The sequence below is a fragment of the Haliotis rufescens genome, unplaced genomic scaffold, assembly GCF_023055435.1.
Source record: "Haliotis rufescens isolate VD_foot unplaced genomic scaffold, xgHalRufe1.0.p SCAF_37, whole genome shotgun sequence".
Taxonomy (NCBI): Eukaryota; Metazoa; Mollusca; class Gastropoda; order Lepetellida; family Haliotidae; genus Haliotis; species Haliotis rufescens.
In genome coordinates this window covers 4071509-4093819 of record NW_025964079.1, presented here as the reverse complement: position 1 = coordinate 4093819, position 22311 = coordinate 4071509, and the positions used below count along the sequence as shown (strand labels likewise).

Below are 22311 nucleotides of genomic sequence, written 5' to 3'. Positions count from 1 at the left end.
ATAAAAGATGTCATTACACCACACATTCGACAATAAAAGATGTCATTACACCACACATTCGACAATAAAAGATGTCATTACACCACACATTCGACGATAAAAGATGTCATTACACCACACATTCGACAATAAAAGATGTCATTACACCACACATTCGACAATAAAAGATGTCATTACACCACACATTCGACGATAAAAGATGTCATTACACCACACATTCGACAATAAAAGATGTCATTTCACCACACATTCGACGATAAAAGGGGTGACTCAAATTTTCCAGTCTTCAATTTCATGTGGTGCTGCATTACAAAGGGGCATTTTCTTATTAGTAGAGTCGAAATGCGCGAAAAAGAGTTACGTCCGTCAGGCGTGCCAGAAGCCTATGATTTGAGGTTCGAATCCCGGTTTGCCATTATTGTTTCTTGGTTTATCGACATCATACAAGAGACGGGAGATTCTATTTTACTGTATATATGAAAATAATGTTTTAATAACCTGACACGTTCTGATATGTCTGAAACACTGTTCAACGCGGCGTTCAAACAACTAACGTACTCCCTAATATGAAATCTGGCATCAAGCTTGTGGAGATCAGAGTGAGTGAGTGAGTATGGTTTTACGCCACTTTTAGCAATATTCCAGCAATATCACGGCGGGGGACACCAGAAATCGGCTTCACACATTGTACCCATGTCGGGAATCGAACCCGGGTCTTCGGCGTGACGAGCGGACGCTTTTACCACTTGGCTACCCGACCATCCCTGTCGAGGTCAGAGGTTATATGACACATTATACTTGTGATGTCCTCTCGAAACACAAGTTGCTGGTCCAAGGCCTATTGTTGAAAGTCCTTTATTAATGGAATGTGAAATGTGTACATAGGAAGGTGATACATGTAACAGATTGTCAAGACACACGACATACAATGATATACATACAGCAATTCAATAATCCAGAATGTAACAATCTCTCTGTCTGTTTGGTGTTTAACGCCGTACTCAGCAAAATTACAACTATATGACGGCGACCTCTCGATAATCGAGTCTGGACCAGACAATCCAGTCATTAATATCATGAGCATCGATCCACCCAATTGGGATACGATGACATGCACCAACCAAGTCAGCGAGCCTGACCACCCGATTCCGTTAGTCGCCTTTTACGACAAGCATAGTCGCCTCTTACGGCAAGCATGGGTTGCTGAAGACCTCTTCTACCCCGGATCTTCACGGGTCTCATATTGTAACATTGATTGTCTCACCAAGGTACCGTATAATGAACATGGAACCCGTCACGTCAAGTATACTTCTTGTTTTGTAGCTTGAGCCACAATAAGGAAACAATCATCATGACGGAGAAGCATATAGGTGAGAAAGAACCAATGGTAAGTACAAGCTAGTATATAATGTGACTACATCCATATCTATATCATTCGGTAGCAGTATTTATGGTCTGCCCAAATAAGAGTTGAAATGCATACACGCCTTACATTGCACCTTCAACTTGGACTTTAAGGCAATCATCAAGATGGCAATACTGCTTCATGGTAGTAATACTGCACACGATAGAGTATAATATGACGTTGCTGCAGATTCAGTAATCTCAGGTCATCTTCCCGGGGCAAGGGAGTTAACGAACTGTAACAGGTCCAGTTTCCACCCCTGCCGAACTAGGCTGGGATTCCAGAGTTACATTTTGGCTGGAATAACGAGTCTATGCATAGTCTAATCAGACTACACAGCTAGTAACGAACTAGACATCCGGTTCGCAAACAACGTGTATTTCAACGTGCAGATTTCGGCCGACAAAACATGCAAAACATGTGTAGTGGGAGTCAACAGATATTTCATTTCATAAATCATTTCATGTTTTCAATCAAGTTGCTCAAATGATTTGATGCACTTCGCTAGGTAAGACCCATTTTATTACAATATCGATCCTGATTATCGGTCAGATTGTCTTGACTGGGGGCCGCCAAGTGATATACATTTGTAAGTGATATGAGAGGTGGAATCTGATTGGTCAATAGGAGGGACGTAACTGATAATAGCCCGTGGGGGCGCTACGATCGAACCCAGAAATTCCAGCCCTCGCCTAAGGAAGATGATCTCAGGTACGCCTTTTATGTGAACCTTAACTCGATATGGTAAACACAACATGATAATACTGCTCAATGGGAGTAAAGTGGATCAAAAATAAAATTAGAAACCATTGTAGTGCAACGTTCATATTTCAGCATATGCCTGCATAATAATACATCTGTTATGCACAATATATAAGCGTAACCCTTAAGTAGGTATATATAATTGTCAATAATATATGGTATTTAAAAATGCCATCCACACAGTGAACAGGGCCATCCGTGTCAACAACGGATGTAATCATGGCTTGTATTCAGGATTATATTGTAGTATTATATTATATATCAGTATTAGTAAACTGCCTGCACATAATTATCGCCTCTACACAACTTATGAAAAATTCGGAAAAGAATTGCACATAGAAAGCGAGACAATAAAAGCCTACAGACACATCATGATGGTTACGAGCTAAAGATTAAAATTCTTCAAGGAAAGTTCATGTCACGATTAATTGCTGTGCGTAACACAATTTCAACAGCGACTATTCGCAATTGAAAAATGAACTTTAAACCTCTTCCTACGTATTGCACGTACATTTATGAGAATCTTTTTCTACACGTCTCAGTTTGTTGGTTTACATTCATCACGTCAACGCCAGAGAAGAGTCAGTCTCGGGTATCTACCGAACCAGATTCTACTGAGCGGACATAGTGGCGAACATGATGTGAATGGATCACTGAAAATCAGTGATTAACACCTGGTGTTCGAGAAAACACAACCCCTTAAATCAACCCCTTCATGGCGATAATCACACATAATCCCCTATATTTGATAATCGTGTTTTACCAAACTACCATACCAGCTGATGGATGGTTAGACTTACATGTAGTCACAGAAATAAAGTTATCTTATTTAAAAATATATATCTACAACATAAAATAAATAAAATCCAAATGGAGCCCAAAACAATCCCTTATTTCATTGAGGCAATCTAGACTTGCCAAATCAATCTAGACTTGAGTCGGACTCCTGTTTTAATTTATTCTCTAGGCTCTGTGAGACAGACAAATGGATACTATGTTATATGTTTTCAGATACATTGACGTAAACGAATCATCGCTATCGCCCATCGCTATAGTCCACTGCCCAGTAGCAAGGCAGGCAAGTTAAAGTATCAATAGATTGCATCGATCCTGCGCCACACTACTGATCGTATCTTAAAATAGATCAATGCCATTCCGTAAGTATACCATTCGTCTTGATCGCAAATACATTTGCTTGGAGAAACGTGTGTGTCCATTAGAGAAATATGTAAATTTATATCAGATAAAAATGGGAAATACACACATTTATATCATAATAAAATAAGAAATACATAATTTCATATCGGATAATAATGAGTAGTGTCACCCTTACTCCCAGACTTCCACCACAGCAGGCTACTCAATCCAGGATTTTTACAGATATTATTATATCGATCAGTGCAAGGAAATCCTCACGGGAGAAAGGCAGTCATTAAACTACTGTAATACTGCTGCAAAACGTGTACCTATATTGTAGTGTCACTTAAGTGTTTGAATTTTAAAAGACTATTAATATGCCCTTGACAGCCACCCACTAGAGTGTTGTAGCACCAAAAATGTTCATTTTTGGATCCTTTCAAATAAAAATGACAAAACTCTTTCCATATCCAAAAAGCAGAATGCATTGTACGATTCGACTATATAAAGAGCATGTGCTTATGAATCACTATCAAACTAATGATGATACCAGGTGTTCGCGATAAAGTGAGCGTGTCCTGTCCCACCGGTGGCACACGTCACAAACACATGCAAACGCAGGTAATTTGTTTACCACAAAGACCACGGTCCTGCTATTTTCTGTACAAACGAGTACTTAACACCTTGCTGTTCATCCTAAAATATGTAATGAACAGCTTTATCAGCCCTGTCCGGGCACATCTTTCATATGGTCCTGAGATTGTTCCTCCTCATGTTCTACATCCGCAGCATCCTGACAGCAGATGCTCTGCTGATGTTGACGCAGCATCAGTATCTAGAAAGGGGCATGATTGGTTTCTGTCTTGGTACCCTCCTGTTGACAGAAGAGAGAAATAATTAATACACGTGCAATAGGTGATAAACGTGAAATAATAATGCACGTGGCATAAGTAATATACTCGTTCGTGACATGAGTAATAAACTTTAAATAAGTAAAACACGTGATACAAGTAATGCACGTGGCATAAGTAATTCACGTGGCATAATTAATACACATGACATAAGTAATACACGTGAGACAAGTACTCAACGTGACATAAGTAATACACTTGAAATAAGTACTACACGAGAAATAAGAAAGAAACATGAAATAAGTACTACACGAGAAATAAAAAATAAACGTGACATAAGTAATACACGTGAGATAAGTACTGCACGTGACATAAGTAATACACTTGAAATAAGTAAGAAACGTGAAATAAGTAATAAATTAAACATGAAATAATTAATACACGTGACATAATTAATACACGTGACATAAGTAATACATGAGAAATAAGCCATAAACATGAAATAAGTAATACACGAGAAATAAGTAATAAACATGAAATAAGTAATACACGTAAAATAAGTAATAAACACGAAATAAGTAATACACGAGAAATAAGTAATAAACATGAAAAAAGTAATAAACATGAAATAAGTAATACACGTGACATAAGTAATAAACACGAAATAAGTAATACACGAGAAATAAGTAATAAACATGAAAAAAGTAATAAACATGAAATAAGTAATACACGTGACATAAGTAATAAACACGAAATAAGTAATACACGTGACATAAGTAATACACGGCGGTACACAACACGCCGCCAAGCAGTTACCTGCAGTAATACACCGGGGATGAGGAGAAGACCCTGAGGAGGAATTCCCTGTTGACGCCGCTCTGGTAGGTGGAGGGGATGACGATGTATCGGCCTGGCTTCACCCTGTACCGGAACACGCACTGCAGGCGGGGGTAGTAGCAGTCCTTGGCTTCAGTGTCCCTCATCTTGGCCACGTAGAACATCCTCGACCTTTCACTGCCCCTCGTCACCTGGTGTAAATAAACGCCACCAAAACCATTTCCATAATCAGGAGAAATCGCTACTAAAAGCAGAGTCCGTTGTACGATTCCGACAGTAACAAAAACATGTATTTATGAAACACTATCACATAGTGATGTACCAGGTGTTCGCGAAAAGGTGCCTGTGTCCCGCTCCATGGGTGACACCCGCCACAAACACATGCAGAGGCAGGTCAATGGTTCAACCGATAAAAAGCATGTGAAACAAGTCAAAATAGAGATGTGCTTTATTTTTGTCACTGATGCGTTTGACCATGTGTCCGTGATTCAAATCATCTACATGTATAAAGTGGTTTTCAAACATACACTTAAGAATTGACTTTGACTTTGTGCGAATTCTTTGGAGTAGAAACCTTGATATTATGAGGGCGGAAGTGTATGAATGTCGGATGGTTTGGATCCGTGCATATCTCTGACATATCCAATGTATAATAGAACGCTGACTTCAAGATTAAAGGGTCTAAATTATCAGAAACGAGGCTTCTGTATCTACATGTACGTCCGCTGGGGAATTCCCAGGGGGTTCCACAGAAATGTGGATGTAGTCCGTCAGTGTTTACGTCATTTCAAGAATACAGTCTCTTGAAAAACGTATGAACGTCAAAATGTGTCATGTGACCGTCTTTCCAACTCACCTTGTACAAGTCACAACGTATAGCGTCATAGTCTAGATGATGAGCTTTCTGTATTATTTGTACAACGACAGGAACATATCCTTCATCTGTTACCCCTGACAACGAAAGTTCATGTTTCAAGCACACTGATCAAACATCGGCAAATACCAAACGAGCTTTGTGGAAACGAGTCTGTGAATGATATGACAATATGCGTATTTGGCCTGGGGATGCTATTATTTCAGAATCAATGTACCAGGAACAAATCACACGTATCTATGAGGTTCGAGTACATACATATTATTCACATACCCATAGCCATTTTTAAAAAAAAAAATCGATGAAAGTGCTTCTAAATGTCAAACAAACTTTAAACATTTTTAGCATCTCGTTTGTTTGTTGTAAAACGTAGCACTCAAGCTGACTAAAGGCGGCCTGTAAATAATTGAGTCAGGACCAAACAGTCTAATGATTCATTTGGTGACCAATGATAACACGAAATCAGCCAGGGCCCACTTGCACAAAGCGATCTCAGCGCTAAGATCGCTTTGTGCAAGTGGGTCCTGGTCATCAAGCCTGGCCATCCGATACATTGGTCGCCTATTACCACAAGCTTTGTTTGCAGCGGATTTGTCTATGAAGAGCAGAACAAACGACAGCCAAATACCTTATGTTCAAATTCAACAGGAGGACGTCATATTGCTTCAACTGACCCATGTATTTCGAAAAAAAAATATATGACATTGTTTCTATATCATTTAACAAAACCTAAATACAATTAATGTTAATAAGACGAAGTATATTTTTTCAGTACAGACCAACATGTCTTTCGCAAGCGAGTCTGTAAAGTAAAGTGAGAATATAACTACTGTAAAGTATAAACAGCATTCAGCATGTACTGTAAATCATGTACTGGTCTAATGCAGCTGCAAAGATGTATCGACACACGTTTTTACTGCTAATTCCCCTTGGCTTTATGTCCAGTACATGCTGGTTTAAACATACAACATACAGTGTAACGATAGGTAGTTTTAGACCACTGACGATCCGGGTTCGAATTGGTCTTCAGCAGCCGATGCTTGTCTCCCCCGTAGAAATCCGGGTTCGAATTGGTCTTCAGCAACCCATGATGCCGTAAGAGGCGACTATGCTTGTCGTAAGAGGCGACTAAAGGATCGGGCTGTAAGGCTCGCTGATTTGGTTGATGCATGTCATCGTATCCCACTTGCGTAGATCGATGCTCTTGATGTCAAACTCTGGATTGTCTGGTCCAGATTCGATTATTTGTATCCAAATTGATTGGTTGATGCTCATGATGTCAATCACTGGATTGTCTACAGACCGCCGTCATATAGCTGGGATATTGCTGAGTGTAACGTGAAACAACAAACAAATAAAAATCTAATCACAGAATGGATTCAGAAGGGAAGGAAGAAATATTGCATTATTGTTATTCTACTTAAAAGCGGCATATTACTTTCAGCGGCATATAATCAAACTCACTCACTCTGGAGCCTAACCACCGAACCATTGAGTCGTAGGTTGCTAGGGACCAAGTCGAACACCCAACGTGAATTAATCAAACAAGTTTATGTTCTGCAGTTTATGGTTCTGGATCCATCATTAATATCATTACACCATTCCACCTTTAAAATCACACCTACCTTCTACAGGAACTGTAAAAGCAAACCGCGGATTTCTGACACGATCCCTCAGTGTGCCCCCTTGACCCACCCCTCCTCGCCACTCCCCAAATATCCTCAGTACATGATCTGTAAAATAACAAACATGTCAGAGAAACATATACCGTAAACCATGACTTATGTAAACTGCCCGGCAAAAATAAGCACACAGACAGTTTGATGTTAACTTAATATGAAAGTTATACAAACATGGTTATTCGATGGTTTGTTGTTCGTTTGTTGTTTAACGCCGCATTCAGCAATATTCCAGCTATATGACGGCTGTCTGTAAATAATCGTGTCTGGACAAGACAATCCAGTGATTAATATCATAAGCATCGATCCACACAAATGGGATCGATGACATTCATAGTTGTGTTTTGGTCCTAACGTTCGAGTGTTTCGGCGACTGTTTCTGACTTGTAACGTTTTCATAACGTTTGGGTCAAATCCAGCTTTCAAGTGTACACTTTCGTTTGCCCTGCAGTTTATACATAAGCAATATAACGTACAATCAGGACTCGTAAACGGCGTATTAGCTTATAGGTAATACTGGATTTGTTTTGTATCATGATTAACGATAGTTTCTTACTGGAGAGTAGACTACCATTCAATTAATCATATTGCATGCACTGCGTCACCATTCGTTACATGAATGGGGTTTTATAAAGAATATTCCTAATTACCTACAATATAAATTACTCACTGAGGCCATCTGACCTTCCGTCAATGTCAAAGTCTGGAGTTAGCGAGCAAATGGTAGTTTGAGCAAAATAATGGAGGAAGTCTTCCAAGCTTATCCAGAACTCTCCATCATTTTTGTTTCTTCGTATTAGGTGTCCGTCGGACACGTCCCCCCACTCACTGCTCCTGGAAAACAATGTTTAAAGGCAAAATTGTAGTCTTGCGGCTGAAAAACTAGTTCCACAAAATTTAAAACCTCAACACAAGAGAATATCACTTATCCGCCGAAACAGATTCCATTGGGTGGAAATTACATGAATGGATCACTTAAAACCAGCCACCACTCACTACTAAAACCATCCTTCTGAGGACAAAATGATACATCTCTATATATGTTTGTTTGTTTGTTTGTTGTTTAACGCCGCACTCAGCGATATTCCAACTATATGACGGCGACCTCTCGATAATCGAGTCTGGACCAGACAATCCTGTGATTGACATCATGATCATCTACCCACGCAATTGGGGTACGATGACATGCATCAACTAAGTCAGCGAGCCTGACCACCCGATCCCGTTTGTCACCAAGTATACATCGTATGAAGCATTAGTCGCCTCTTACGACAAGCATAGTCGAAGCATCTCAATATTTGTACCTCACACTTGAAGGTGATGAACTTAAAAAGATAATAGAATCACTAACTTGTCGCTCCACTTTCCCTGCCATTCATTTGTCCCATGTGGGTTACGTATCCTCACCAAGGGGAATTTCTCGCCGTCACGTTTCGTCACCTTTGAACATATGTTGCAGTAACAAAATCAAGACGAGGTACACACACAAAGCGTCTTCCCGTGGCAAGGGAGTTAAATAACTATAAAAGTCCAGTTTCCACCTTGCCGAACTAGGGTGCAATAATGGAGTGACATTTCGGCTGGACTAACGAGCCTATGCATAGTCAAATCAAAATTGGGTAACGAACAAGACATCCGGTTCATAAACAACACGGATTTCAACGTACAGATTTCGGTCGCCCGAAGGATTTGCAAAGCATGTATACCGCCAACTGGGCGTCGACAGATATTTTACAAATTCCTTCAAGTTTTTAATCAAGGTGCTCACGTGATTTGATGCACTTTACAGGGTAAGGCCCGTTTTATTACAATATAGATCTTAATTATCGAGCAGATCGTCTTGACTGGGCGCCGTCATTTTGTTTGAAGCAAATGCAAGTGATATGAGAGATGGAATCTGATTGGACAATAGAAGGAACACAGAAGGGACATAACTCGTAATAGTCAATGGTGGCGCTAAGATCGAGCCTGGAAATTCCAGTCTAGTTCGGCAAGGGTGGAAACTGGACTTCTATGGACAGTTAACGCCCTTGCCTCGGGAAGATGAACACAAAGGTACGTGCAGCCATACTTCATCCAGACGATGCCCCGATAACTCAAATAGAACCTCGGCTACCACTGGCAGGAATCCATCTTGTAATTAGTATAGTGCACGTGACTATCACATCACACAACACTCTGGTGGCAGTCGTGAATCTTATATAACTTTTCAAGTTGTGATCGTTCGCTTTGTCTTCATATCAAAGTGTTCAACTTATTTCTTATTTCTGTTCAGTACAGAATTAACAACCCAATGGACGCCATTTTATACATCTGGCGTTGCTCGGCTTACAGTGATTTCATAGAATATCTGCAGCAGGGTAGGCCGACTGGACCCAACACCCAGTACGTGGTAATATACTAGTATAATGTTAGTTTGTTTGTTGGTCGGTTGGTTGTTTAACGCCGCACTCAGCAATATTCCAGCTCTATGACGACCGTCTGTATATAATGGAGTCTGGGCCAGACAATCCATGGATTGACATCATGAGCATCGATCCACGCAGTTGGAATATGAAGACATACATCAACCAAGTCAGCCAGTCTGACCACCCAATCCTGTTAATCGCTTCTTACGACAAGCATAGTCGCTTTTTACGGAAAGAATAGTTTGCTAGAGACATATGTTACCCCGGATCTTCACGGGTCTACAATGTTAGTACTTCAATAGTCACATTCGATTCCCGACATGGGTACAATGTGTGAAGACCATTTCTAGTGTCCCCCGTCGTGATATTGCCAGAATATTACTAAAAGCGGCGTAAAACCACTCACTCACTCACTCACTCACTCACTCAATAGTCACAAAAGTAAGGAACAACCAGATATCTACCCATGGGGGAGTCGAACCCACACACTTGGCATGATGACCACTTAGGTACCAACAAGCCTTAAGGATGACATTGAAGAAAGGTATACTCCAATTATGCAAATGAAATAAATGTGCTTTTTCTCACATTATTTTCAGTTATTATTGACGAAAATTCTTTAAACTTTACCATATAGGCTCCTGTCAAGGAATAGGCATGTCCTCCAACCAGGCCTATCTCGCCATCGAATTCGGGCTGAAATAACAAGGGTTTTTTAAATACCATACAAAACTACAGCAGTAAATGACAGAGATAACAGATAGGAGACAAAGGATTTCACCTCACAATTGTAACCTGTGGTCTGTTTACAGGACGCCGTCGCACGGTAGGAGTACTGCTGTGAGGTGTCAGACAACAAACAAACAATTTTTGGTGCAAATTATATGAGTGGCGGTGCTACCGGTAAGGCAAGGGCAGTCTTACCTTTTTCGAGAATACCTGGTGTCATTACTGATTTTCGGTGATCCATTCATGCACTATACACCATTTAGGCGGATAATCGAGACTTGTTATTCTCTGACGTTGACGCGCTATAGTTGGTCCAATGGTTACCAAAGACTACTTTTTGTTGCTTAACGCCGCAGTCAGCAAAAGAACATCACGAATAATTACAATGCATCCTGCGAGGTAATGGTCGTCTATAAGAGGGTTATTTGTTTCTACCCATCAATTAGGTGATGTATGCCATGTGTATGCCCCTATCGCGATATACCTGACAAACATTGGTTCCTGGGGACTCTAACCCGGAATCCCTCCATCGTTCTAGTCAAAGGGAACTACATATTGTATTTGTGTGTTGGTTTGTTTCTTGTTGAACGGCACTCAGCAATATTCCTGCTAGATGACGGCGGTCTGTAAATAATCCAGTGATTGATATTATGAGCATCGATCCACCCAATTGGGGTACGATGACATTCATCGACCAAGTCAGTGAGCCTGACCATCCGTTCCCGTTTGTCGCCTTTTACGACAAGCATAGTCGCCGCTTACGACAAGCATGGGTTGCTGAAGACCTATTCTACCCCGGGTGTTCGCGGGTCTCATATTGTAACTCTATGGTGGAGTGAGTGAGTGAGTTAGGTTTAACGCCCCTTCCAACATTAATTACATCACGGCGTGTCAGTTCGATACGCAGGAGAGGGAGAAGGGATGGTCTTAGACGATTACAATTTAATGAAACCCACGAGCACAGGAATTGTGCTGACCTAAAAACATAATGAGGGTGAACTTGGATTCGAACCCATGATCGTAGGTTTCTGACGTGCCTAAGCGAACACCGCTGATACAGCGCCTTGGATCACTCGGCACCTCATAACACCTTATAACACCTTATAACGATATAACAGGCTTAGAAACCGTGACGTAAACTGTTATAAGGATACTTACAGGAACCGCACAAGTGACCAAAGCCCCGGTATGAAGGGCGTTCCTGAGACGACGGAACAGCTGGTCAGGATCGGGATCATCGTAGTCAAAGCTGACCTTCTCCGCCACGGCCCCTGTCAGGGTGAGGTAGGCGTCACTGGGGTAGCCACCCTCATCGCTCACCACGTTGTAGGAACCATGAAGCCTAAAAGGCAGATATGAATTCAGTGGCACAATTGCGGATGCAGATGGTATGTTGAAAAACATCATCTTTAATCCCACATCCTGCCACGACCCAATGACTGTTTCGTATTTGTTTTTATTACCCATAGGGTTTGTAATGACTGAGTTCAGTAAACTCGTATGTGCGCGAGTGCAAATATCACTTCACGTTCACTTGTGCATTGATTACGTCAGCCGGATTCCATTGTTGACCTGATTCGAATCGTATTGTGACGTAAGTTTAGAATGACGTCACACTTTTAATGACGTCATTGCTGTAGATTCATGGCGTCATTAGACGATGGTGATTTTTAAAAAAAAAATTATTTTATTTATTTATTTTTTTGTTGGGGGGTGGGGGGGGGGGGGGGGGGGGGGGGGGTCGTTCTCAATGCATTTTGTATAAAGGGAGAGTTAAAAAAGATTTAGAAATAATGGGTAATGAAGACATTATTACACTCGCATGTGTTTCCATACTGATTTCAAGAAACTCGTCTGAGAATTCAGTTTATTACCCTCGTTCTCGCTCGGGACATACAAGAATTCTCACATTCATTTCGTAAAATCAGTATGATACACTTGCTCGTATAATAATCTCTATGAATGATTTAATAAGTATCAAATAGACCATTTGCCTTATGTTCAAACGTCTGTGTTTGTTGTTCGGCGCTGCAGTCAGAAATGCTGCTTGTTTGGCACGGAAACCATAAGCTGTTTGTTTAAGAGTGCACATCAACCAAGTCATTGAATCTGACCACCGGGTCCATTTTAGTCTCCTCTCCGGCAAACAACAAAGAGTACTATGGACCAATTCGAACCCGCGTCCCCGTCGGGAAAAATGAAGCATTTAGTGCAAATTAGACAATTAGCAATGTCTGGGCATTGGCGTCTGATCGATGACCCAGCTGGTTACCTGGCCAGGGACTTCTCCAGGAGGGAGACCCACATTTCGTTGGTGTCCGTCCCAGACAGTGCTCCGTACAACTGCCTAGTGCCAGCAAACACGGGGAGATAGTCGTCCATGTACACGTCTTCCCACTCCCCAAACCTCCACAGTCGACAGTGACAGATCCCGTCAGTTCTAGGTGTGTATGAATCCTCATTGATCACCTGCAATATTTTAATTAGATCAAATACTGTCATAGAAGTGTCTTGATAATTAAATATATGACTGACTCATTACCAGACCATTTTTGTATAATGTGTTGTATCAAATGACACGTTGTGATGTGTTACCTTCCTACAGAGGTCCGGTTTGTCACCGAGGTTCGCCATCATTGACAAGAACCAACATGTTCCAAAGCTCCGTTGTTTGATGTCAAATCTTGATGTCCCATCAGCAAAGAGTACAGGATTACGAACGATTTCCTGTTAAAAATGAAAAAATAACAGAATTAAGAAGAGAATAGAGATGCGGATCATAACAATCCAGCCGCATCCCTGCATCAGTGTAATTCTAATGTTTATACATGTTTGAAACACTGTCAGAAAACGGCCCCTTTAGTTTGGAGAACACCGCACTCTTCGGTAAGTTTATAACACTCGACCTTCATATTTGAGGTCTACATCGGTGGAAAGTGAAGGTGAAGTGCATTGGTCAAAATCACCTAACAGTATAAGAAGCGTCTTAGTAGTGTGAAGTCACTATAGCTTGATATTTGTGCAAGTTTTCATTAATCAATACAGCAAGATTCGAAAGCTACACTCATGTAATAAAACCTACTCACGTTTAGACTTAGGCCCTGTTCTCACAATATGAATGTATACAATTTTTTATCTTTCATTTTCTAAGAGAAATACTGAGTGCATACTTTCCCTACAGGTGACACCCGTCACAAACACATGCAAGGGCAAGTCAAGACTACAGTGATAGCCTAATCAGTATGGTATTATTACATGCGGTCTCTTCCAATCCAGTCGTTGCTTTGCGTATTCTTTTATCGCTATTGGGAGAGTAAATTCTTCGTCTGTCCACATCTGCCCAGGGGGAACTTCTGGACGGCGGGGCCTGTGGTCAATTAACCCCGATGACGTTCTGAAGTCCACCGTGTAGTGCTTCAAGTTCGAGCTCTCAGGGTCGTCTGTATATTGCTCTTTGGGGACCTGGTCAAAGTCGTCCTCCCAAGAGCCGTCGTTGTTGATGTCGTGGAAGTCATACTGGAAATCGCCGTCGTACGCTGAGGAGGTACACCCCATCGTGTGTTGTAACTTCAAATGTAAATATAAATTGTCAATGCAAGAGAAAAACCAGCCTAGATTATTTTTCGTTTGGCGTAAAGGGCAAAATAGTTCTGGAAATTATATAATTGGACTACTGAGAATCAGTGATGACACGAGGTGTTAATTCAAAGAATGATACCAAACTGTCTCATACACATTAAATTAAAAAAAATTTAGTTGTGGTTTTGTTGCTTAACGCCGCACATTATTCGAGCTAATGACGGCGGCCTGTAAATGTTGTGGGAAACGACCCACACCGCTGTGGTAAGACGATACTTCATCAACCAGGTCATGATCACCGAGCCTGACGCCCGATCAGTTGAGTTGCCTCTTACTACCAGCAGAGGTGGCTGGGGACAAGGGACCACTTGCACAAAGCGATCTTAGCGCTGCGACTATTGTAAACCTATGTTAAAGCATGGGAGTTATGATCATCTTAGCGCTAAGATCGCTTTGTGCAAGTGGGCCCTGTTCTAAACCCGAAATCCCCAGGCTGCTGCATGTATAACATATGGAGTCTAACCTCCCGATTCCTGCCTAAACTCGCTCTCACATACAGGACTGCTGGGAGTCTGATCTCCTGTCTACAATGGCCGATTGTTGTGGAGCCTATGGGGCCCTGATGTACCATGTGGCACAATGACTTTTGTACGTCATCATTGGGGGACATGTTAACTTCTTCAACAACATTGTCGGAAAACAGATGGGGAACATGTTAACTTTTTCAACAACACTGTCGTAAAGAAGATGAGGGACATGTTAACTTATTCAACAACACTGTCGTAAAGCAGATGAGGGACATGTTAACTTATTCAACAACACTGTCGTAAAGAAGATGAGGGACATGTTAACTTCTTCAACAACACTGTCGTAAAGCAGATGAGGGACATGTTAACTTCTTCAACAACACTGTCGTAAAGCAGATGGGGAACATGTTAACTTATTCAACAACACTGTCGTAAAGCAGATGAGGGACATGTTAACTTATTCAACAACACTGTCGTAAAGAAGATGAGGGACATGTTAACTTCTTCAACAACACTGTCGTGAGGCACATGGGAGACATGTTAACTTATTCAACAACACTGTCGTAAAGAAGATGAAGGACATGTTAACTTCTTCAACAACACTGTCGTAAAGAAGATGTATGGAAATGTTAACTTATTCAACAACACTGTCGTAAAGAAGATGGGGGACATGTTAACTTCTTCAACAACACTGTCGTAAAGCAGATGGGGAACATGTTAACTTCTTCAACAACACTGTCGTAAAGAAGATGAAGGACATGTTAACTTCTTCAACAACACTGTCGTAAAGAAGATGTATGGAAATGTTAACTTATTCAACAACACTGTCGTAAAGAAGATGGGGGACATGTTAACTTCTTCAACAACACTGTCGTAAAGCAGATGGGGAACATGTTAACTTCTTCAACAACACTGTCGTAAAGAAGATGTATGGACATGTTAACTTCTTCAACAACACTGTCGTAAAGAAGATGAGGGACATGTTAACTTCTTCAACAACACTGTCGTAAAGAGGATGGGGGACATGTTAACTTCTTCAACAACACTGTCGTGAAGAAGATGTATGGACATGTTAACTTCTTCAACAACACTGTCGTAAAGAAGATGAGGGACATGTTAACTTCTTCAACAACACTGTCGTGAAGAAGATGTATGGACATGTTAACTTATTCAACAACACTGTCGTAAAGAAGATGAGGGACATGTTAACTTCTTCAACAACACTGTCGTACAGCAGACGGGGGACATGTTAACTTCTTTAACAACACTGTCGTAAAACAGATGAGGGACATGTTAACTTATTAAACAACACTGTCGTAAAGAAGATGAGGGACATGTTAACTTCTTCAACAACACTGTCGTAAAGCAGACGGGGAACATGTTAACTTATTCAACAACACTGTCGTAAAGAAGATGAGGGACATGTTAACTTATTCAACAACACTGTCGTAAAACAGATGAAGGACATGTTAACTTCTTCAACAACACTGTCGTGAGGCAGATGGGAGACATGTTAACTTAATCAACAACACTGTCGTGAGGCAGATGGGAGACATGTTAACTTATTCAACAACACTGTCGTAAAGAAGATGAGGGACATGTTAACTTCTTCAACAACACTGTCGTGAGGCAGATGGGAGACATGTTAACTTATTCAACAACACTGTCGTAAAGAAGATGAGGGACATGTTAACTTATTCAACAACACTGTCGTAAAGAAGATGAGGGACATGTTAACTTCTTCAACAACACTGTCGTAAAGAAGATGTAGGACATGTTAACTTCTTCAACAACACTGTCGTAAAGAAGATGAGGGACATGTTAACTTATTCAACAACACTGTCGTAAAGAAGATGAGGGACATGTTAACTTCTTCAACAACACCGTCGTAAAGAAGATGAAGGACATGTTATCTTCTTCAACAACACTGTCGTAAAGAAGATGAGGGACATGTTAACTTCTTCAACAACATTGTCGTACAGCAGGTGAGGGACATGTTAACTTCTTCAACAACACTGTCGTGAGGCACATGGGATACATGTTAACTTATTCAACAACACTGTCGTAAAGAAGATGGGGGTCATGTTAACTTCTTCAACAACACTGTCGTAAAGAAGATGAGGGACATGTTAACTTCTTCAACAACACTATCGTGAGGCAGATGGGAGACATGTTAACTTATTCAACAACACTGTCGTAAAGAAGATGAGGGACATGTTAACTTCTTCAACAACACTGTCGTGAGGCAGATGGGAGACATGTTAACTTCTTCAACAACACTGTCGTGAAGAAGATGTATGGACATGTTAACTTATTCAACAACACTGTCGTAAAGCAGATGGGGGACATGTTAACTTATTCAACAACACTGTCGTAAAGAAGATGAGGGACATGTTAACTTCTTCAACAACACTGTCGTAAAGAAGATGAGGGACATGTTAACTTATTCAACAACACTGTCGTAAAGAAGATGAGGGACATGTTAACTTCTTCAACAACACTGTCGTGAGGCAGATGGGAGACATGTTAACTTCTTCAACAACACTCTCGTAAGGCAGATGGGGGAGCATAAACAGTGAACGCAGATACAATACTCATCCCAACGAAATTCGTTGTTAACGTATTGTTGCTCAAATAATTATAATTTCAAACTTCACAGAAAAGTAGGTTGCACAAATAGCCCAAGGATAAACAGTTCGTTTCTGGGTGATTTCAGGCTTCAATTCAAGACGAAGGTGGATGAATGCCCTACAATATCTTTTTAATCAATTTAGGATCAACGCTGACGCTGTTATCTCGCGTGTTAGCAAGTTTTTATGCGTGTCGCAACAGGCATGTCTATGGCAATTACAACTTCTTACAAGTTATCACATAGATAACGTTCTTTATGTCGATGGGTGCACATCACGAAAAGGTAAGGGAGCCAGCGGCGATGTAACAGCATTATCAATGGAGTCATTAGATCGTGAGACGTCTATTTTCGAAACACTCGGCTGCCGTGGCATAATAGATGGCGACATACTCAGTAGATAAGCCACATACATTGCCATTAGATCAGTCCTGTACACTGACAGTAGATCAGTCTTGTACATGGTCATTAGATCAGTCTTGTACACTGACAGTAGATCAGTCTTGTACATGGTCATTAGATCAGTCTTGTACACTGACAGTAGATCAGTCTTGTACATGGTCATTAGACCAGTCTTGTACACTGACAGTAGATCAGTCTTGTACATGGTCATTAGACCAGTCTTGTACACTGACAGTAGATCAGTCTTGTACGTGGTCAGTAGATCAGTCCTGTACACTGACAGTAGATCAGTCTTGTACACTGACAGTAGATCAGTCTTATACATGGTCATTAGATCAGTCCTGTACACTGACAGTAGATCTGTCTTGTACATGGTAATTAGAACAGTCTTGTACACTGACAGTAGATCAGTCTTATACATGGTCATTAGATCAGTCTTGTACACTGACAGTAGATCAGTCTTGTACACTGACAGTAGAACAGTCTTGTACATGGTCAGTAGATCAGTCTTATACATGGTCAGTACATCAGTCCTATACATGATCAGTACATCAGTCTTATACATGGTCAGTACATCAGTCCTATACATGGTCAATACATCAGTCCTATACATGGTCAGTACATCAGTCCTATACATGGTCAGTACATCAGACCTAAACATGATCAGTAGATCAGTCCTAAACATGGTCAGTAAATCAGTCCTAAACATGGTCAGTAAATCAGTCCTATACATGGTCAGTACATCAATCCTATACATGGCCAGTGCATCAGTCCTATACATTGTCAGTACATCAGTCCTAAACATGGTCAATACATCAGCCCTATACATGGTCAGTACATCAGTCCTATACATGGTCAGTAGATCAGTCCTATACATGGTCAGTACATCAGTCCTATACATGGTCAGTACATCAGTCCTATTCATGATCAGTAGATCAGTCCTATACGTGGTCAGTACATCAGTCCTATACATGGTCAGTACATCAGTCCTATACATGGTCAGTACATCAGTCCTATACATGGTCAGTAGAACAGCCCTATACATGGTCAGTACATCAGACCTATACGTGGTCAGTACATCAGTCCTATACATGGTCAGTACATCAGTCCTATACATGGTCAGTACATCAGCCCTATACATGGTCAGTACATCAGTCCTATACATGGTCAGTACATCAGTCCTATACATGGTCAGTACATCAGTCCTATACATGGTCAGTGCATCAGTCCTATACGTGGTCAGTACATCAGTCCTATACATGGTCAGTACATCAGTCCTATTCATGATCAGTAGATCAGTCCTATACGTGGTCAGTACATCAGCCCTATACATGGTCAGTACATCAGCCCTATACATGGTCAGTACATCAGTCCTATACATGGTCAGTACATCAGTCCTATACATGGTCAGTAGAACAGCCCTATACATGGTCAGTACATCAGTCCTATACGTGGTCAGTACATCAGTCCTATACATGGTCAGTACATCAGCCCTATACATGGTCAGTACATCAGTCCTATACATGGTCAGTAGATCAGTCCTATACATGGTCAGTACATCAGTCCTATACATGGTCAGTACATCAGTCCTATACGTGGTCAGTACATCAGTCCTATACATGGTCAGTACATCATTCCTATACATGGTCAGTGCATCAGCCCTATACATGGTCAGTAGAACAGTCCTATACATGGTCAGTACATCAGTGCTATACGTGGTCAGTACATCAGCCCTATACATGGTCAGTAGAACAGTCCTATACATGGTCAGTACATCATTCCTATACATGGTCAGTACATCATTCCTATACATGGTCAGTGCATCAGTCCTATACATGGTCAGTACATCAGTCCTATACATGGTCAGTACATCAGTCCTATACGTGGTCAGTACATCAGTCCTATACATGGTCAGTACATCAGTCCTATACGTGGTCAGTACATCAGCCCTATACATGGTCAGTAGAACAGCCCTATACATGGTCAGTACATCAGTCCTATACATAGTCAGTACATCATTCCTATACATGGTCAGTGCATCAGTCCTATACATGGTCAGTACATCAGTCCTATACCTGGTCAGTACATCAGTCCTATACATGGTCAGTACATCAGTCCTAAACATGAATTCACAGAACCTTTTCTCTGAACCGGTGCAACATGCTTGTGTCATAAGATATCTTGATATCAGTATACACCTAGTGTGTTCTGGATATTCAGGCTACACAGGGTTGCCAACCTGTTTCGTTTCCAGTCATTCAACACATGTTGTACGGGGACAGAGTCACAATAAACGTACGCAATATATAGGTGAGTCATGGGCACATTGATTCCATGAACAATATTAAAAACTGTACAGTTAGGCAACATTCTACATGACATACAGTGGGTTTACAAAAGATAGCAAGGTGACGTTACCTACCTTGCAACGATATCACAGTCTGGCTAAGTTCGACCGGAAAATACGCTCTGGATACCCGGTTAATGTGCATTATTTTACAGTGGATTTATGTTACCGTCTTATCGCTCTGTGCAAACAATGCCACAACGTATGCATGTCAAGGCTACATGCCTGCTTGACTGTCGAACCCCTATCACATTGATCAAGGCTTTTTTAAAGGTCCGTCGTGTCGTCACGATTCTCGTAAGATAATTCTGTTCTCGAGGAAGACAATACACTGAGAGAGTTACATGCAAAGTACTCTGTTATCAATGGGTTTTTTATATTTTCCATGCTGTTTAATTCAGTTTAAAAAAAAATGTTTGTTTCGATGTGAGTGAGTGAGTGAGTTGGGTTTAACGCCGCTTTTAACATTATTCCAGTTATATCACGGCGTGTCAGCTTAATGTGGGAGGAACGCCCCAAGTGATGCAGGCCTCGGACGTTTACCACTTCGGTGAAACCCACGAGCACGGGTGTGGTGCTGACAAACCTAGAAACATAATCGGGGCGAACCGGGATTCGAACCGACAATCATAGGTTTCTGGCGTGCCCAAGGGACGCAACTCTGCACAGCGAATCGCGGCGCCTTAGACGACTGGGCCACCCGTGCCCCCTGTTTCGATATGAAGTCGATATGGTAGACAATAAGTCTTTAACTCGTGGAAGGTACACATCTTAGGCAATAAATCTCTATCTCGTAGAAGGTAAGTATGTCAGGCAAAAATATTTAATTCATAGAAGGTACTTATGTCAGACAATATATATTTAATTTGTTCAAGGTACGTATTGCGGACAATACATAACTAAAGCGTAGAAGGTACGAATATTAGGGATCGGGTGGTCATGCTTGCTGACTTGGTTGATGCATGTCATCGATCCCACGTTGCGTGGATCGAAGCTCATGATATTAATCACTGGATTGTCTGGTCCAGACTCGATTACTTACAGACCACCGTCTTACAGCTGGAATATTGCTGAGTGCAGCGTAAAACAACAAACCAACCAACCAACATAATCACGTGCTGTTCTATTTGTTGGATCTCCCACTTGCAGATGTTCTGAAATTTCTAAGCACATACATAACTGTAGCATATTTTTTTCTGATTATTTAAGAAGGCAATCGATAATGTAACACTTTTCCAAAGAATGCATTTTCATAAAAATGACATGTACCTTTAAATATGAAAAGCAATATATATGAACATATTATTAAGAACAAATTTGGCAAAATGAATTACATGTCCAGTGTCCGTGGTGATGGGCGTAAAACCGAGGCCCTTTTCGTGCCTTGTCGATAACAGTAGTTTTGGGGAATCGAAATCAATATCGCATGTTAAACAAACATTAAACTGTTTATGGTTTAGATGCCTGTGTCGTTTTTGTTTGTTTAGCAATGCGTTTAAATCGTCCCACGCATTTGAAACTGAATAGCTTCAAAGTTGTATTTTTTCAGAACGTTTATTTATGACCAGGCTCACTATTCATGTGTGTAATATATCATATTACTTTTATATGATGGGGGGGGGGGGGGGTCAGAGTCTGGGGGGAGGGACATTTCATTAGGGACCCGTGAAGATCCGGGATGGAATAGGTCTTCAGCAACCCATGCATGCTGTAAAAGGCGACTATGCTTGTCGCAACAGGCGACAAACGGGACCGGGTGGTCAGGCTCGCTGACTTGGTTGGTGCATGTCATCGTATCCCAATTGCGTGAAGATCCGGGGTAGAATAGGTCTTCAGCAACCCATTCTTGACGAAAATGGCGACTATGCTTGTTGTAAGAGACGATTAAAGGGATCGGATGGTCAGGCTCGCTGACTTGGTTGATGCACGTCATCGTATCCCAATTGCGTGGATCGATTCTCACGACATCAATCACTGGATTATTTACAGACCGCCGTCATATAGTTTGAATATTGCTGAGTGCGGCGTTAAACAACAAACCAACCAACCAACCTGGCGCTCTGCATTAGGACCTAAAACAAGGACTGGTCGGCTCAGAGTTAGTATACGGTGTGTGAGTGGGATAGCATCTATAAAATCGGCAAA

At 41.2% G+C, this 22311-nt stretch overlaps 1 protein-coding gene across 1 annotated transcript; it reads right to left on the bottom strand.

Moving 5' to 3' along the window:
- Positions 1 to 1855: 1855 nt before the first annotated feature.
- On the bottom strand, positions 1856 to 20427 carry LOC124144333 (calpain-A-like). Its single transcript, XM_048381315.1, has 12 exons — positions 20242 to 20427; positions 13938 to 14249; positions 13278 to 13409; positions 12955 to 13151; positions 11841 to 12024; positions 10584 to 10649; positions 8897 to 8985; positions 8216 to 8379; positions 7492 to 7599; positions 5849 to 5943; positions 4972 to 5183; positions 1856 to 4178 (listed from the first exon to the last, which is right to left on the bottom strand). Exons 2-12 carry the CDS (start codon positions 14235 to 14237, stop codon positions 4133 to 4135), a joined length of 1593 nt encoding a protein of 530 aa, XP_048237272.1. The 5' UTR covers positions 14238 to 14249; positions 20242 to 20427; the 3' UTR covers positions 1856 to 4132.
- Between the last annotated feature and the right edge of the window lie 1884 nt (positions 20428 to 22311).

Coding starts and splice junctions, on each gene's coding strand:
- LOC124144333 (XM_048381315.1), bottom strand. CDS start 14,237: ATGGGGTGTACCTCCTCAGCGTACGACGGCGATTTCCAGTATGACTTC. Junction 13,410..13,937: donor TGGATTGGAAGAGACCGCAT/GTAATAATACCA, acceptor CATTTTTAACAG/GAAATCGTTCGTAATCCTGT. Junction 5,184..5,848: donor TACGTTGTGACTTGTACAAG/GTGAGTTGGAAA, acceptor TATTTACACCAG/GTGACGAGGGGCAGTGAAAG.